The 20,024-nt window shown below is 39.4% G+C and overlaps 1 protein-coding gene across 2 annotated transcripts in view; it reads right to left on the bottom strand.

Moving 5' to 3' along the window:
- The window catches only part of DOK6 (docking protein 6), a 419,540-nt gene that overhangs the window by 45,893 nt on the left and 353,623 nt on the right, over positions 1-20,024 (bottom strand). For both annotated transcript variants that reach the window (XM_068563092.1, XM_068563091.1), the window contains exon 7: positions 18,171-18,288. In XM_068563092.1, the coding sequence (XP_068419193.1) occupies positions 18,171-18,288 (118 nt within the window). The remainder of the gene's footprint in view (positions 1-18,170; positions 18,289-20,024) is intronic.

The following is a 20,024-nucleotide window of genomic DNA, read 5'->3' as shown; positions in this document are numbered from 1 at the left end:
TTCTTATCACACAAAACATATCTCTGATTAACACTGATGATAAAACCAGAGCTAGTTTATTTCAAGCCAGGGATAGTTTTCCCAGTAAAAGTATCCTGTGAACAGAGGGTGAGTGATGGCTTACATAACCAAGGGTATATTTTCTTCAAGAAATCTAGGCAATGTCACAGGAGAAAATGTCAACAGTCAAGCTTACCCACTGAGACTATACTCCTCCTTTGGAAAACACTTCTTATTTTTATAGCAGTAAAGAAAACATTCTCCCATTTAATAGTGCAAATTATTTAAGTTAAGGAAAATCTTCTGACATCCTCCTCTGAACATTCTGAAGAGGACAAGCAAATGATCAGTTGGAATTCGGAAACTATTCTCAAAGTATTTTCTCTTGTTAGCTGCAAGTGTTTGCAGGTATAGCAAAGACACAGTGCACACCGTAATATTTCCAGCAGACGGCCGTCTGTCACATGAACAGAGAAATCCATGGAAACCTCACTAGGCTAAATTAATTCAAAAAGAGTCATGTACCACAGTGTTCACTGCAGCACTATTTACAATAGCCAGGACATGGAAGCAACCTAAGTGTCCATCGACAGATGAATGGATAAAGAAGATGTGGCACATACATACAATAGAATATTACTCAGCCATTAAAAGAAATGAAATTGAGTTATTTGTAGTGACGTGGATGGACCTACAGTCTGTCATACAGAGTGAAGTAAGTCAGAAAGAGAAAGCGGGGAGGGGGAAGGGGAAACTGGGATGAAGTGAGAGAGTGGCACTGACATATGTACACTACCAAATGTAAAATAGATAGCTAGTGGGAAGCAGCCGCATAGCACAGGGAGATCAGCTCGGTGCTTTGTGACCACCTAGAGGGGTGGGATAGGGAGGGTGGGAGGGAGACACAATAGGGAGGGAATATGGGGATATATGTATACGTATAGCCGATTGTGTTATACAGCGGAAACTAACACAACAATGTAAAGCAATTATACTCCAATGTTAAAAAAAAAATCCTATAGTTACCACATGTGGCTCTACAGTAGACAGACCATGAATATCCACATCTTTGTGGCTACTGAAAAACAAATTGACCCAAAACACAGATCTTTTCTCATCCTATATGCTTTCAGAAACATAAAACACGACTGCTTGGTTTTCAATTGAAATCTTGGCTCTATTTTATAATTTTCCCTGACCATGGATTCAATCTTATAATAAACTCTCATACATAGGAGATATTGTTTAATGTTTTGTGCTGTATGTAAACAGATTTTGTCTGCCAAAATTTTTTATTCTATATTACTGACACATAACCTTCATTCCTAATTATAATTGTAGAAATATGTTATATATTTAAATACAATTATAATATATATCGATATTAATAAAATATGTATTATATGTATTTCAGAAATTATGTTATATATATTTTTTATTTTCTTTAAATGTAAAGGTGGGTCCACATTTTCATGTCCTATTATTTATACAATTATACAATCATTTGTACAATTCAGATTAAAATAAGCTATTTTTTGTTCCCAGTAAACAGGATGCTATCACGGAATTCAGATTATTTTTTACAAAAATGTGAAAATATGAAAAATATGTCAAATGTAGATTCCCAAGATAGAAAAGGTTAAGTTCAGGTTTAAAGGACATTGCAGGAGTTACCAGCCCACTAGCATCATTTACCAAGAAGAAAACCAAGGAAGAGCCTCCTAAATATGAAGTCAAGTGAATTATGGTACAATGGCAGGTTAAACACACACACACACACAGAGAGGGAAAGAGGGAAAGAGAGAGAGATGGGGAGAGGGAAAGAGTAGGACAGTGAGAGGGGGAGAGGGAGGGAGAGACAGAGAGGGGGGAGTGAAACTGAGCAGGACCCTGTGGGGCTCCTGGGCACAGAAGCCTTTCCGTGTCCCCCGTTTCTTGTTTGTAGGGAACAGCCTCCAGCCTCTATGACCTTCCCTGAGTTCCAAAGGGCATATTTGAACAGTTGCTCATCAGGGAAGGGAGGGGATGCAGAGACAAGGGAGGAACAGCCAAGAAACAATAGTTCAGCCCTGGGGCAGGGTCCTGGTTCCCCCTCAAGGGATACACATAACAATATCTTCAAGCCCTGCGCAGAACTAAAACCCCCAACAGATGGGTGATGTCAGCATTCTCCATTCCAGATTAAAGGAACCACAGAAGCTCATCAGATTACCTGAGACCAGATTAAAGGACTGCAGGCCCTGCACACACCCTAATCTTATCAGCAGCCCCACCCTTGAACGGATTGCTGTCAGACTCCTCACCAAATCCCCCTGGTTGGGACACACAGATTTTCAGGGGCACAAGCCTGCCGTGGCCCCCTTTGCCTGGCAAAGCAATAAAACTATTCTTTTCTACTTCACCCAAAACTCTGTCTCCGAGATTCAGTTCGGCATCTGTGCACAGAGGCTGAGTTTTTAGCATCAAGAGGGAGGGAGAGGGATGGGGGAGGGGGAGGAGGAAGGGTAGGGGGCAAGAGGGAGAGTAGAAAGGGAGGGGGAGGGAGAGGGAGGGGAAGGGGGGGACAGGAGAGGGAGAGGGAGCCACTGCTAAATCACCTTTCACTTCTAAGTGCTGAGATTACAGATGATCCTTGAACTACACAATATTGAACAAGTGTGTGTGTCTACTTAGGAGTTTTCAATAGAATTACCAGGGTTAGTTGAATCCTTGGATGAAGAACTGCAGATACAGAAGACTGACTATAAGTTACACGTGGATTTTCAACTGCGTAGAGGGGTGGTGCCCCTAACCCCTGTGTTGTTCAGGGGTCAACTGTATTTTTTATTTTTATCTTACAAATTAGAACCAAAATAACTTGGGCTGCATCTTCTCTCCATGGCACAACTTCTATCATCATAAGGCAACACAATTACAAGAATTTAATAAATAGCAGCACAACATGGGAATTTCTTGCCAGAAACATACTGCTTTTTATATAGATAAGATCAGCCCTAAAGACCTTTGTAAGGCACTCTGCTGGGTAGGTACCAGGGAAAGTGAAGGCATTTTCTACTTTGACAACCTAGTGAGCAGGTAGGGGTCTATTTGGAGAAAGATACGATTAATTCACTTTTATCTGGACCTCAAAGTACACATAACAAAGTCACTAGTACAGACAGACGTGGAAAAGACACTGGATGGAAGTGATAGTACTGGGTTGGCCAAAAAGTTTGCTCAGGTTTTTCCGTATGATATGGCAAAACCTGAATGAACTTTTTGGCCAACCCAATAGTAAAAAAGGGGGTAAAAATGGGAAAGTACATTCCCACTTGGGACAGTTACATCCCTGGCATAAGATTTATTGAGGGAGAAAATGCTGGAAGGATAGGAAAGGGCAGAATATGAAACACCATTACTATTGTTAAAGGAAAGTCTAAGATTACAGTGCTGCAGAGGTGGGGTGCCACTCTAGGACCCTTTGTGTGAGGCCCCCTGTCCAGCAAACAACTGATGTCTCTGTCACTGTCTCTGGGCTCTGTCTTTGATCTCAAGGCTGGGCAACTATAAGGCTTGCAGATCTTCAGCCCAGCACAAGCACGGGGCATTTCTAAGCCAACCTCTTTTTTGAGCACATACATAACTCTAAAATAAATACTCCAGGGCCGTAGACAATGACTATTCCTCAAATATACACCAGAGAGACAACTTTCCAAATTCATTTGGAAGAATGGGATTTTCTGACGGATGAAAGGATAAGAAGTATAATTTCTCTCACAGAGTTGTGTCAGTGAGAACATTCTGTTCTAAAGTCACATACCTTTTATCTTTGAATATATATGTAAAAGACATATTATGTCATTTAAAGTTTGGCATTGAATTTCTTTCTTGTATTATGAATATTTAGACATATTAGTAAAATGGAGGTTCTAAATTCCCTACCAAACCAATGCGATATAGCAATGCCAATCAAAAATTTCTAGGAACATGCCCAAACTACATTATTCTTCCTGTGTTAAATACAGGCATTAAAACATAAGTACATGGTTTAAATTCTTAACATAAATTTCTCTCATGTAACCATGCTCCTAAGTTTTAAAATACTGGCTGTTTGAAGTTTGAAGTAGCAAACTTTGAGTTAGCACCTGTTATTTATAGGGCAGTGGGGTAAGTGCCAGAACTTCACTGAAGGCCACATCTGGCTTAAATCTACATTAACTCTGCAGTATAATTTTAATGATGCTAATTTCTGATGTTTCTCATCTTTTCTTATTCTCCAATCATTATCAAGTCTCCAGATGTGATGCTCTCTGGCAGACAAAAAAATAAATAAAGGGGAAAATGTGTGAAATACAATTTCTAAACCTAGAACTAGGGATTGGGTACATTTAGTTGAAGAGCCAGAGGTAGAGATGAGGTTAAAAAAACAGAAGTCAGGAAGAAAAATATAAGTGAATTTTTTCCTCTCAAGGTTCTTCTATGTAGTTTATCATTAGTGAAGTGTAGCTTAATAGGCACATTTCAAGGGAAGTGATATACGGTGAGACACCAGTGAGCCAAATGGTCCTGTGTGTGTACGTGTGTGTGTGTACATGTGTGTACATATGTATGTGTGTATATGTGTGCATGTACATATGTGTGTGTACGTGTGTGTGCACATGCACATAAATACATGACAATGACAGCTGACCTTCTGTCATGGTTGTATTAACCTTTCCTTGAGCTAATATTTTGTACCATGTTTATTCCCTACTGAATAAAATGGAATATATTTTTTCCGTAAAAGTTTGAGCCATATAGAACTTAAATGTTACCTATTGTATTTAGAAAATTTCATGGGGAAGCTTGATGGAGAAAAATCAAGTATAGAGACCAAGTTTCAGGTTTAATTAACTGTGTTAAGCTACACTTCACAAACTATAAACTACATAAGAAGAACCTTGAGAGGGAAAAAAGTTCACTTATATTAATATTTTTCTTCCTGTCTTCAGTTTTCTGAAATTGAAATTTCAATTTCAGGTTTGAATTAAAGAGAGTGAAGCGATTTGTTTGAATAAGGCCATTGTTAGATTATACTAATCCAATATAATATCTGGAAATTCTGGGCCTTTTAGTAACTACTTTTATGGTCTAATAGACCATGATTAAATGGCTGACTGTTACATTTCACACTGTGAGTTACCTTCAGATTTTTCGTTGTGCTATGTCAGGAGAACTTAATTAACAGTCTGCATCTTGCCTTTCATCTCTGGTCCAGCCATGATGAAATCAGTTTAGTAATAACGGGCTCAAGCAAAGCTGGTCTACCTGAGGAGAGAGGTTGGGGCCTGGTGGAGGAAGTTCTCAGGTTACTCAGGAGTCAGGGTAAATGAATCAGCAAGAATTGACCTTGGGCGGGAGGGTGGTCTGTGGACACCTCTTCTACACTGAGCTGAATAAAGTCCTTCAGGAATTTTGCAACTCCATGGCCTGAAAAACAGTGTCCCGTTTCCCTTGGGCTACATGGACTGATGTAGGGCTTGGGAGAAGGGGTTCATCTCTTTAGGGGACAACGTCTTGTTTATACTCACAGATGGAAGGAAAAAAACAACTGAAGACTTAAGCCTGACATTTTGCCTCACATTTTTTCATGCATTAAAAACTTACGGTTTGGGGCTTCCCTGGTGGTGCCGCGGGGTTAAGAATCCGCCTGCCAATGCAGGGGACACGGATTCGAGCCCTGGTCCGGGAGGACCCCACATGCCGCGGAGCAACTAAGCCCGTGAGCCACAACTACTAAGCCCTCGTGCCACAACCACCAAGGCCCGCGGGCCTGGGGCCCAAGCTCTGCAACAAGAGAAGCCACCGCAATAAGCCCACGCACCGCAACAAAGAGTAGCCGCCGCTCGCTGCAAATAGAGAAAGCCCCAAGGGCAGCAACGAAGATCCAGTGCAGCCAAAAATAAAATAAAATAAATAAATTTTAAAAAAAATTCTAAAAAGAACGAAACAATCGTATGACTCAATAAAAAAAAAAACAAAAAACTTAGGGTTAGGTTTAGAGTTAGGTTTAGTTTTTCTCGAGCTTTAGAAGCTAGAAAACCGTTTCTATACATATGTTTTAAACATCTTTATTGGAGTATAATTGATTTACAATGGTGTGTTAGTTTCTGCTTTATAACAAAGTGAATCAGCTATACGTATACATATATCCACATATCTCCTCCCTCTTGCATCTCCCTCCCACCCTCCCTATCCAACTCCTCTAGGTATTCACAAAGCACCGAGCTGATCTCCCTGTGCTATGAGGTTGCTTCCCACTAGCTATCTGTTTTACATTTGGTAGTGTATATATGTCCATGCCACTCTCTCACTTCGTCCCAGCTTCCCCTTCCCCCTCCCTGTGTCCTCAAGTCTATTCTCTAAGTTTGTGCCTTTATTCCTGTCCTGCTCTTAGGTTCTTCATATCAAGTGATCACCATGATCAAGTGAGGTTTATCCCAGGAATGCAAGGATTCTTCAATATACGCAAATCAATCAATGTGATACACCATATTAACAAATTGAAGAATAAAAACCATATGATCATCTCAATAGATGCAGAATAAGCTTTCGACAAAATTCAACACCCATTTATGATAAAAACCCTCCAGAAAGTAGGCCTAGAGGGAACTTACCTCAACATAATATAGGCCATATATGCCAAACCCACAGCCAACATCAGCCTCATTGGTGAAAACCTGAAACCATTTTCACTAAGATCAGGATCAAAACAAGTTTGCCCACTCTCACCACTGTTATTCAACATTGTTTTGGAAGTTTTAGCCACAGCAGTCAGAGAAGAAAAAGAAATAAAAGGAATCCAAATGGAAAAAGAAGAAGTAAAGCTGTCACTGTTTGCAGATGACATGATACTATACATAGGGAATCCTAAATATGCTACCAGAAAACTTCTAGAGCTAATCAATGAATTTGGTAAAGTTGCAGGATACAAAATTAATGCACAGAAATCTCTTGCATTCCTATACACTAATGATGAAAAATCTGAAAGTGAAATTAAAGAAACACTCCCATTTACCCTTGCAACAAAAAGAATAACAGTATGGAGGTTCCTTAAAAAACTAAAACTAGAACTACCATATGACCCAGCAATCCCACTACAGCACATATACCCTGAGGAAACCATAATTCAAAAACAGTCATGTACCACAATGTTCATTGCAGCTGTATTTACAGTAGCCAGGGTATGGAAGTAACCTAAGTGTCCATTGACAGATGAATGGATAAAGAAGATATGGCACATATATACAATGGAATATTACTCAGCTATAAAAAGAAACGAAATTGAGTTATTTGTAGTGAGGTGGATGGACCTACAGTCTGCCATACAGAGTGAAGTAAGTCAGAAAGAGAAAAACAAATACCGTATGCTAACACATATATATGGAGTCTAAAAAAAAAAAAAAATGTTCTGAAGAACCTAGGGGCAGGATGGGAATAAAGACGCAGACCTACTAGAGAATGGACTTGAGGACACGGGGAGGGGGAAGGGTAAGCTGGGACAAGGTGAGAGAGTGGCATGGACATATATACACTACCAAATGTAAAATAGATAGCTAGTGGGAAGCAGCTGCATAGCACAGGGAGATCAGCTTGGTGCTTTGTCACCACTTAGAGGGGTGGGATAGGGAGGGTGGGAGGGAGGGAGGGAGATGCAAGAGGGAAGAGATGTGGGATATATGTATATGTATAGCTGATTCACTGTGTTATAAAGCAGAAACTAACACACCATTGTAAAGCAATTATATTCAAATAAAGATGTTAAAAAATAACTGTAGTAGGAGAGCATTCTTCCCTTTGTCTGGGAAAGAAACTTCTTATTGCAAATTTAATATTGACAATGGTTAGTAATTATGGAATCTTTATACCTTATGTGGACGATCTCATTTAAGCGCTGTGATAGGTACCATTATCCTCGTTTTAGAGATCAAGAATATGAGGCTTAGAAAGATCAAGTAAATAGCCCAAAGTCACACAACTTAGCAGTAGCAAAGTTAATATTCAAACTCAGGTTTACCTAACTCTGAAACTCCAGATTTTAACCTCTGCAGATAGAGCCTCTTCACAATGACTGAGCCACCCAAATTTAGCACAGCCACGGGGATAAAAAATCATTCAAAGTTGCTACCTCAGATCATCCAAACAGAAAATTAATAAGGAAACACAAGCTTTAAATGACACAATAGACCAGATAGATTTAATTTCTATTTATGGGACATTCCATCCCAAAGCAGCAGATTACACGTTCTTCTCAAGTGCGCATGGAACATTCTCCAGGATGGATCACATCTTGGGTCACAAATCAAGCCTCAGTAAATTTAAAAAAATTGAAATCATATCAAGCATCTTTTCTGACCACAACACTATGAGATTGGAAATCAATTACAGGGAAAAAAACGTAAAAAACACAGACAGATGGAGGCTAAACAATACGATACTAAATAACCAAGAGATCACTGAAGAAATCAAAGAGGAAATCAAAAAATACCTAGAGACAAATGACAATGAAAACACGACAATCCAAAACCTATGGGATGGAGCAAAAGCAGTTCTTAGAGGGAAGTTTATAGCAATACAATCCTACCTCAAGAAACAACAAACATCTCAAATAAATAATCTAACCTTACACCTAAAAGAAGTAGAGAAAGAGCAAACAAAACCCAAAGTTAGCAGAAGGAAAGAAATCAAAATCAGAGCAGAAATAAGTGAAATAGAAACAAAGAAAACAAGAGCAAAGATCAATAGAACTAAAAGCTGGATCTTTGAGAAGATAAACAAAATTGATAAACCATTAGCCAGACTCCTCAAGAAAAAGAGAGAGAGGACTCAAATCAATAAAATTGGAAATGAAAAAGGAGAAGTTACAACAGACACTGCAGAAATACAAAGCATCCTAAGAGACTACTACAAGCAACTCTATGCCAATAAAATGAACAACCTGGAAGAAATGGACAAATTTAGAAAGGTATAACCTTCCAAGACTGAACCAGGAAGAAACAGAAAACATGAACAGACCAATCACAAGTAATGAAATTGAAACTGTGATTAAAAATCTTCCAACAAACAAAAGTCCAGGACCAGATGGCTTCACAGGTGAATTCTATCAAACATTTAGAGAAGAGCTAAAACCCATCCTTCTAAAACTCTTCCAAAAAATTGCAGAGGAAGGAACACTCCCAAACTCATTCTATGAGGCCACCATCACCCTGATACCAAAACCAGACAAAGGTACTACAAAAAAAGAAAATTACACACCAATATCACTGATGAATATAGTTGCAAAAATCCTCAACAGAATACTAGCAAACAGAATCCAACAGCACATTAAAAGGATCATACACCATGATCAAGTGGGATTTATCCCAGGGATGCAAGGATTCTTCAATATATGCAAATCAATCAATGTGATACACCATATTAACAAACTGAAGAAGAAAAACCATATGATCATCTCAATAGATGCAGAAAAAGCTTTTGACAAAATTCAACACCCATTTATGATAACAATTCTCCAGAAAGTGGGCATAGAGAGACACCTACCTCAACATAATGAAGGCCACACACGAGAAACCCACAGCAAACATCATTCTCAATGGTGAAAAACTGAAAGCATTTCCTCTAAGATCAGGAACAAGACAAGGATGTCCACTCTCACCACTATTATTCAACATAGTTTTGGAAGTCCTAGCCATGGCAATCAGAGAAGAAAAAGAAATAAAAGGAATACAAATTGGAAAAGAAGAAGTAAAACTGTCACTGTTTGCAGATGACATGATACTATACATAGAGAATCCTAAAGGTGACACCAGAAAACTTCTAGAGCTAATCAGTGAATTTGGTAAAGTTGCAGGATACAAAATTAATGCACAGAAATCTCTTGCATTCCTATACACTAATGACGAAAAATCTGAAAGAGAAATTAAGGAAACACTCCCATTTACCATTGCAACAAAGAGAATAAAATACCTAGGAATAAACCTACCTGAGGAGGCAAAAGACATGTATGCAGAAAACTATAAGACAGTGATGAAAGAAATTAAAGATGATACCAACAGATGGAGAGATATACCATGTTCTTGGATTGTAAGAGTCAACATTGTGAAAATGACTATACTACCCAAGGCAATCTACAGATTCAATGCAATCCCTATCAAACTGCTAACGGCATTTTTCACAAAAGTAGAACAAAAAATTTCACAATTTGTATGGAAACACAAAAGACCCCGAGTAGCTAAAGCAATCTTGAGAAAGAAAAACAAAGCTGGAGGAATCAGGCTCCCTGACTTCAGACTATACTACAAAGCTACAGTAATCAAGACAATATGGTAGTGGCACAAAAACAGAAATATAGATCAATGGAACAGGAGAGAAAGCCCAGAGATAAACCCACACACCTGTAGTCAACTGATCTATGACAAAGGAGGCAAGGATATACAGTGGAGAAAAGACAGTCTCTTCAGTTAGTGGTGCTGGCAAAACTGGACAGCTACATGTAAAAGAATGAAATTAGAACACTCCCTAACACCATACACAAAAATAAACTCAAAATGGATTAGAGACCTAAATGTAAGACCGGACACTATAAAACCCTTAGAGGAAAACATAGGAAGAACACTCTTTGACATAAATCACAGCAAGATCTTTTTTGATCCACCTCCTAGAGTAATGGAAATAAAAACAAAAATAAATAAATGGGACCTAATGAAACTTAAAAGCTTTTGCAAAGCAAAGGAAACTACTAACAAGACGAAAAGACAACACTCAGAATGGGAGAAAATATTTGCAAACGAATCAAGAGGCAAAGGATTAATCTCCAAAATATATAAACAGCTCATGCAGCTCAGTATTAAAAAAAACAAACAACCCAATCCAAAAATGGGCAGAAGACCTAAATAGACATTTCTCCAAAGAAGACACACAGATGGCCAAGAAGCACATGAAAAGCTGCTCAACATCATTAATTATTAGAGAAATGCAAATCAAAACTACAATGAGGTATCACCTCACACCAGTTCGAATGGGCATCGTCAGAAAATCTACAAACAACAAATGCTGGAGAGAGTGTGGAGAAAAGGGAACCCTCTTGCACTGTTGCTGGGAATGTAAATTGATACAGCCACTGTGGAGAACAGTATGGAGGTTCCTTAAAAAGCTAAAAATAGAATTACCATATGACCCAGAAATCCCACTGCTGCGCATATACTCAGAGAAAACCATAATTGAAAAAGACACATGCACCCCAATGTTCATTGCAGCACTATTTACAACAGCCGGGTCATGGAAGCAACCTAAATGCCCATCGACAGACGAATGGATAAAGAAGATGTGGTACATATATACAATGGAATATTACTCAGCCATAAAAAGGAACGAAACTGAGTCATTTGCAGAGACTCTGATGAATCTAGAGACTGTCATAGACAGTGAAGTACGTGAGAAAGAGAAAAACAAATATTGTATATTAACGCATATATATGGAACTTAGAGAAATGGTACAGATGAAGCAGTTTGCAGGGTGCAAATAGAGACACAGATGTAGAGAACAAACATATGGACACCAAGGGGGGAAAGTGGCAGGGGGTAGGGATGGTGGTGTGATGAACTGGGAGATTGGGATTGACATGTATACACTGATGTGTATAAAATGGATGACTAATAAGAACCTGCTGTGTAAAAAAATAAAATAAAATTCAAAAATTAAAAAAAAAGGAAAAAGAAAATATAGATTCACCGTAAAAAAAAAAGTTGCTACCTCACAATGTAGTAGAAGAAACAGGTTTATAAACAAATAGATTGATATATTAAAGCTATACCTACATGTCTGGGAGCTTGGAAGAGGGAGTGATGGATGAAAACTGTGGGGTTTGAGGGACATTTCACACTGAGAATATTTGGAGCATTTTTATGGTGTCTATCTTGGGGAAGCAATTGTTTCATTCCTCTCTGAAAACTGATATCCAGGGAGGCACTTTCTGCTTTTGACTTACCCTTTGTAAGGTAAGGATATGCAGTACATGTTCATAGAGAAGGTTTGATAGACACAAAGTGTTGATTCTAAAAACCGGCTCATGTTTTAAGGTTTGTTGCCAAATGGCCAGAAGCAGGGTCGGGCCTTATGGAGAATGTGTGATGTATTGGCTGCTGTGGACCCACAGTGACTGATTCACCTGACAACATGTAGATCAAATCCTGGGAAGATGGGAGCGTGAACACGTGCAAGCTCCTTTTTACCACCAGTGCAAATTTCTCTGTGTGTGTGTGTGTGTGTGTGTGTGTTACTTGCTACAGGAGGCTTTTATTAACTTTGCAATTTGGAAAACATCATATCATGAAAATTTAAACAGAAGATCTCAATGGAAGCAATTTAAAAACCATGCGAACTTGAAATTAAACAGGCAGTAAAGAAGGACAGAGGGTCAGAGCTGAGGAAAGAGTGAGTAAATCCTTTGATTTACCTGCCTCATCTCCGCCAGAACTCTATTTACCGTTTTCCAAAGGTTATCTCTAATTCTAATTGCCTGTTTGCATCCTGTCCTTCTGAGAAATTGGAGCAGCAGATGCCCTTTTGGTGAACATAACATGCCTTCTGTGTAATCAGGTTGGCTGTTGTGCTGACACCGGGGGTCTGGAGCTAATTACAGATGTACCATGGGCGGAGGGAGCAGACAGTTCAGAGCTGGCATTTGAATATTAATCAGTTTAATGAAAGCAGAACTCCAAAAGTTGTCACCTTCACAAATGGCACCCCCAATCGTCCTTAATTCAAAGAGAGAAGTTGTTCAGGCTGTTCAAAAACAAGTCCCAGCCTATCCCATGTAGATTTGTGTAAAAAATAGTCATTAAGTGTATCAGGGAAAGTTTAAGGATAACACACAGTCTCATAAGGCGGCGCGTGGGGATCATTTCCAGCTCGCATTCTCGATGCCCCCTTCTCGTCACTGTAGCTTGTGGAAGAGCTAATCCCGGATGGAAGCATCAGGTGGAGAGGCAGAAACCCAGCATCTCACAGTATCTCCTGTGCTACCAAAGGAAAGACCAGCAGCAGCAAGCGTCTGTGTTCACTAACAACGATCCTAAAGCAAGAAACAGATGCACCAACAAAAGTCCTGAGCCTGTGCGCAGAGAAAGGCTGCTGGGACAGTGGGGTGGAGTGGTTCCTTTCGCGACACTGGTTGAGAACTGTCCTCAGGGAGAAGAGTGGTCGTGATGCCATCCCCTCCTTGTATCCTTTATAACGCATTTTCTAATACATTTTTGAGTTCATTGAAGACTCACAAGTGCCTCCCGTGAGCGAGCTTTGGTACCACCCATGGTCTTTACTAGTTTGATTTGTCGTCTTTAATAAATGCTCTTGTCATTTTCACAAATCCCACTTTAAAGACCCTGCTCTATAGTCCATCATCTAAATAAGTAGAATGGCAATTAAAAGTCAAGGTGAGAGCCTTAAGTAAGAAAAACTCTGACCTCCTTACTGTAAGCAGCTCCTTTGCCCCTTTTCTGTTTCTTCATCCCTGTTTTCCTTAGACCTTAGTCATAAAGATGAGATCATCAGGCAACATTTAACATAGCTCCTAGTTTCTGCTTTTCTAAATATACACAACACCTTACCTAACCTGTTGGTTCCTTTCCTGGATGAGAACGAGTAAGAACGAAGAATTAAGTAGTTAAAGAATGACTGACTCTCTACCCCTAGCTTCTTCCCCTTAGCAAATTTGCGGGTGGACCCTGTGGGGGCAGGTAGACCCCGTGGGCAAGACGCGTCCCAAGGAAGATGGGGAGGAGTCGGCAGGCCTGCACACAGCAGAAAAATGATGAAGAATCTGACCTCCTGCCTTAATGATTAACTGAAATGGTTTCCCCTTTTTCCCTTTAAAAGCTGTCATGGCTGAGCAGAATCTTGGGAACTGGTCTCTGGACATGAGTCCACCATCTCCCCAGATTGCCGGCTTTTCTGAATAAAGTCCGTCCTTCTCTACCGAATCTTGACTCTCGATTTATTGGCTGTTGAGTGGTCTTTTTCTTTCTTTTCTTTTCTTTCTTCCTTCCTTCCTTCTTTCTTTTCTTTTTCTTTCTTTCTTTCTTTTTCTTCTTTCCTTCTTTCCCCTTCCTCCCTCCCTTCCTCTCTTTCTCTCTCTTTCCTTCTTTCTTTCTGTCTTGCTTTTTTTGAGTGTTCCTCATCCTCCCAACACATTTTCTGCTGAAGGCCTTAGAACTAAAATCACAGTTCTATCACTAGTAAAACAAATGATGTGTTTTGAGCATTCACTTTAGAGTCAAGAGTTCAAGATCATGTTTCCTTCCCTTTAACAGTTTATGTTTCCCTGAGTCTAGAGATAACATCTGTAGAATGTGTTGTGACACAAATGTTTTTCATAAATGCAGAAGTTAGAGAAACATAAATCAAAAATTACTTTCTAATACAAATCAATCATCCCGATTACCCGGTAAAAATCGAGAAAAGGAAAAGTCTTTATTAACGACTTCTCCAGGAAGAGGTGACATAACCCATCAAAGCCATTTAGGGATAGAGATTTTAAACAGCAGCTGCCTCGTACTTAGCTAGTGTGTACTTATTAAAGAGTAATCATTCTGCTTTTCAATGTTTTTGACTCCAGAGAGCTAGAGCACACTGGGGAAACCACAACAGCTTGTACTGTCAGAGCGCTGTTCTGGGAGTACCATGGAGAGATCTGATATTGCACCTTTTCCCCAAACATTAGAGTAAACAAAACGCAGGATGTCAGTATTGATATGTCAGTCTTTTACAGTGTATCTTGCCTCTATGGTTATAGACTGGATGACAGAAGTGAATACAGTAAAACCAAGTAAAGTGCAGTTTTGAGGGTGACCGGCAATTTAAGTTATAGGTAAGTCTTTATATGGAATGGATTTGTTTTCACACCAGGAATTTTTTTTCCATTCCAGTACATGTGCTGCTTATTAATGAATTCCAATCTATTAAACTTTAAGCATATAAAACTGTTCCCTCTTTACCTTCTGAATGAAAGCCTGTTGAATTTAATTCATATTGATCTCAGCTTCACAGTTAGAATGTTAACAGTATGGTGAAAAAATTCTAACGACGGACTTTTATTCCTCAATGCTACCTGCAGTTTACTTGACGATATATCACCCACCAACGCCAGAGTTTTCCTTTGACTCTGGAAGATCAATGATATAGTTGCTTGACTATGTTCTCCTCTTTGTAAAGAAGAGGTGATGCCACTTCAAGGAGCACAACTGAGGGAGTGAGATGCAAAATAACCACACTTTTAACTGTAGTTTAGTGAAAAAAATGCACCTGTGCATGAAGGGGTGATAAGGTTGTTTCTATTTTGATTTTTCTTGATTCAGTAGTTTATTCTGCCCTAATTCCATGAGGGCAGAGCCTGAGGGGATTACACCCCAGGAGAAACCATGGTCAAAGGCTCTGCCCCTCCACCTCTCTCAGCTCCTCAGCAGAACAAAAGGAGAACAAAATAAATCATTGTCAAAGTATCACTAACGAATTTGTATCTATATTGATCTATATATTATCTACCTACCTACAATCTATTTATCTATCTGTATCTCTCTCTATATGATATAACCATAATATGAGGGGTATATAAAATGGCAAAATGTATTGCTCTAAGAAGTATGCAACACAAAAATAAATGCACAGTACAGTGAAATGTACTCTACATTGAGTATATTCTATATTTATCTGACTTACAGTAATTACCTTAATCAATGCATATTTTTTGTTACATAAAAACAACAACTAACAACCAAAGAAGAATGTGACATTGAGATTGAAGGGGTTCAGAATGAGTCTCCCCAAAATGTGCCACTTTGGCGTGTGGATTATTTTGAGCTGAATACAATCAAGGTCCAAAAGACTCAGGAAGAACTTTTAACCTCTCACTTAATTGCCTAAACGAATTTAGACAGGGGGCCTGGCTCAGACACAGAGATAACTTTATCTGAATGCCCGATCTGTGTGGCAGGGCAAACATTTAATTACCAAACATCTGCTCTTCTTATCGTCCTGTGACTCACCTTCCTCCCCTTGGAAGCCCCAGGCCCCTGTCCCTTCCCTTAGCTCAGGATGCCATATAAGCCTCAGATGCCAGACTTGCCTTTGGCTCTCATGGGACTCCCGTATATATAACAATTTTTTTTTTCTCCTGTTAATCTAATGTCAATTTAATTATTAGACCAGCCAAAGAACCTGGAAGGTTAGAAGGTAAATTTTTCCTCGCCAACAAGATCATATAAATAAACAGTTCATCGTAATCAATAAGGCATTTGAAACCCTTAACTGGAAATTAATATCTGTGACATAAATCATAGAGAATTCTAATTAGTTATTGATTCTATTTTATTGTGTAAATCAATACTGTCCTCCAACAAGTCTCTGGCAATGTTTTCAGAAATTTAATGCATTCTGGTATTTTTTGTTGGGTGCTTATGACATTATTTCTGAAGTTATCAGTCTAAATCTTAATGCTACCTTCAGAGAAAAGTTTTCTGTATGTTACCGTGAAGACCACAGTCTTTTATTTGCTGGGATTACAGACCGACACCTTGTCAGAACCCAAAGTTTTCAGTACAGTGGTTCCAATCCATTTCCAATTTATTTCTATTAACATCTCGCTTTCTTTTTGCTTAGAAATTTAACTGTTTTTATTCTCTTATTCAAATATTCCATAGTTTTAGTTTTCTTCTATTGAATATCAATATTTACATATATACGTTTATGTTTAAGTAAAAACAACCTTACGTTAAAGGCATATTTTCTAATTATTTCTAATCCCCGGAACAAGCAAGATAAACTTTACAAGATCATGACTCGGGCGATTTTAGTGTGTGGTTACTGGCATTTGTGGACAGAAAAAACAGAATGGAAGCACGTCTCCTCTTTCTGACTCATAAAACTGTCAAAGCAGTTCCCCTCCTTTTCTCAATCCTCTAATCCTTGTGCCATTAAAGATTTTCTCATACAAATAAATAATACAAAAAGATAATAATGACCTATTAAATACAGGTAGTCAAGTTGGTGATAAGAGGGTTCATTTAAAATATAAAATGCAATTATCTTCTGTAAGTGACTAACGTGGTTCTGACTGCTTTTCCTTGCAGAATGTATCTTTAATCATTCATTCCCACACATCAAATCCCATTATTCTAGGTTTGAAACTCTGGCAAGCAAATACTGCTTTAAAAATACACTATTTCAGTTTGCTTGTTACAGAATTTTTTTTTTTTGTCAAAACATTTAGTGTTGTTAATATGAGCAAAAGTTAATGTATGAAAAGAAAAATATTCTGAAAGCTTATGATGGCCATTCCTTCACCAGATATTTATTGGGTACCTAGTATGTTCAAGCCTATTATGCTCAAAAAAGGTTTGATGAGTGTTTTCAGCTGTGTTTTTTTAGCCTTATTTTTCTTAGTTCCTGCTTCCTCCTGTCTTGGTCAGCTGTTAGTTTCTTGCAGCTGAATATTTTATCTGAAGGTTAAGTTTATGAATTTAGGACAAAAGGGAAAAAATAGGAAGAGAACCACGGAAACTGAATTCTGCTGCTGTTGATCAAATACCTGCTCTCTGTTCCTCTGATTCATCCGCTAAGCAGTCAGTCAACGCTTTATCATTAGGAAAAATACAGAAGCAACATACTTACACTTGTCTCCTTCTGCCCTGCACCCTCCCATATGGTTTCTATGTCAAGGCTTTGGCTAAACCTTAAAACTATGAGTAGGTTCATGCAGCATTTCATCGCAGAGCTGGAAGTCAGCCTCCTGAACTGATATTCAATCCTATTACGGCAACAAGATGCTAAGAAAGAAATCCTTTGTAAAACACAGCATGAAACAGACCCTGGTATTAGCTACTTTTAGCTTCGGATAATATGTTTTGTATAATGTTTTAGTCAAATTCCTGTGCCAAAGCGGGTCCTCAGCCCTTGGTGATCTTTGGGATAATTTTTTTCATGAGTCTATGAAATGATACCTTTAGCAAAGCCACGGTAAATCTCAGAGCTCCCACTGTGGCCAGTGACAGCTGATAAATGGAAATGGAGGAAAAGCAAGCAATGCAAATACAAAGCAATATGCATGGCCCGTGGTCCACCTGTAGGAAGCTAAAGGCGGTGCTTCACGGTTACTTGCCTTGCAAACTGTAGATTTCTCCAACGCTGTTCTGCCGAGTGATGTGATGCCAGTACGCGCTGCGGGGGAGAGATACTGATTTGGACAACGCCATTGGTTCAGTCAAGCTTGTCTGAAGCTAAAAGAAAAAGATAATGTGTGTTAGGCTTTATTTAAAATATTAAACTGAAACGTGCTCTTTTAAAAGTTCAGGGTTAAACGTGGGTGACATATGATAGAATCTGTTACAGATTCCTGCATTACCTGCTGTTTCAAGATACCATTTTGTTTTATTTTTGGAGGCGGGTGCGTGGTGCGCCGTGTGGCTTGCAGGATCTTAGTTCCCCGACCAGGGATTGAACCTGGGGCCACTGAAATGAAAGCGCTGAATCCTAACCACTGGACTGCCAGGGAACTTCCAAGATATCATTTTAAAAAAAAGGAAAATCATGACTTAAAAAATATGAAACGAACACTTGTAAACAATTAATCTCACTCATTAATTAAGAAGGGAACAAAAAGATGGTAGACTGATTCCAAGGAGAATTCAAAGGGCTTATAGCCGATCAGGAACGCTGGTAAATAGCCACAGCAATGATCAATTACATTCCATCAGACAAGCTTATTTGCATCTCTATAAGCAAGAATTACCTGCATTATCGGCTTTCTACAATTTATTGAATTGTAAAATAACTCAAAAAAATGGAGGTGCAAGCGCTTTCAGAAACGGATACCCCCAAATGGTGCCAAACACAAGATACCATTTCTTTTTCACCCATTTCATTGTCTGTTGGGCTGCACCCCACAAGCCTACAAGCCCTGTGCTTGCCCAGCTTCAAGACCGAAGCAAGAGCCCGGAGCTGGCAACAGAGACATCAGTGGTTTAACGGATGGGGGAGCTTACATGTCTGAAGCAAGGTCCTGGAGGGACACCGTAACATGTGCCGGCGCAAGGCGGGCAGGATGTGGCAGGACATGGCGGCAGTCTTTGCTGGGGGAGAGGGATTGCCAGTTATATGGGGATTGACGTCAGGTGGGCTCATTAGTTACCAGGGAAACCAGCGGAGGGCATGCACCTCCCCGCCCCTTTGATAAGAACAATCACCAGCTGGGACCTGGGGCAAGTACGCAGGAAGGTCAGTCGTATGCATAGGGTGTAGATGAAGCAGGGCAGGAAGGTCAGTCGTATGCATAGCGTGTAGGTGAAGCAGGCCCTGGTTGGGCAGGGGATGAACAGAGAGCAAGAGAGCAGCCATCCTGAGTGGCCTGAACATACAGCGTCTTACAGTTTTTCCTGACACCCGCTCCCACCCTTACCCAATGGCTCTTTCCTCAAATAGATCTTTTTCCTTGCTCCTGCAGTACGAGTTTGTACATATTAGAAAAAGTGTTTTCCCTGAGAAGTTCTGTGATAAAAGTGTGGTATATTTTCTTATTTGAAAGATAAACTGTAAGGTTAGCTACAGAGATCCACACAACATCCCATCAGGTGACGCTCAGACACATGATTAGTTCAAATAGAATAATCCTTTACATTGCATTTTCAAGAAAGAAATTCATTTTTACTGATTCACACTGTTTTTAAAAAACAGAAATGGTTTTGTTTGACCTTCGTGCACATTTCTCTGATGTAATCTGAGCAAACGTGCACTTTCTGACAGTGGGCAATCCTCTAATTAATAACATCTCACATTTCCCCTTTATTTAATACCTGACTCTTGGCAAAACTGGGAGCTGTAAGGATCACTTTGGTCAAACCTAGCCTTAGAGTTTGTCCCTTGAACCATTTGTTCCCTGGGGTGGACGCTGCCCCAAGGGGCTCTCCCAACCCCCAACAGTTCTCATATGTCTGCATCCAGTGGCGCTACCCTTCGA

The sequence above is a fragment of the Eschrichtius robustus genome, chromosome 14 (genome assembly GCF_028021215.1).
Source record: "Eschrichtius robustus isolate mEscRob2 chromosome 14, mEscRob2.pri, whole genome shotgun sequence".
Classification (NCBI taxonomy): Eukaryota; Metazoa; Chordata; class Mammalia; order Artiodactyla; family Eschrichtiidae; genus Eschrichtius; species Eschrichtius robustus.
The sequence above is the reverse complement of the archived record's forward strand: the minus strand, read 5'-3'. Positions and strand labels throughout refer to the sequence as shown.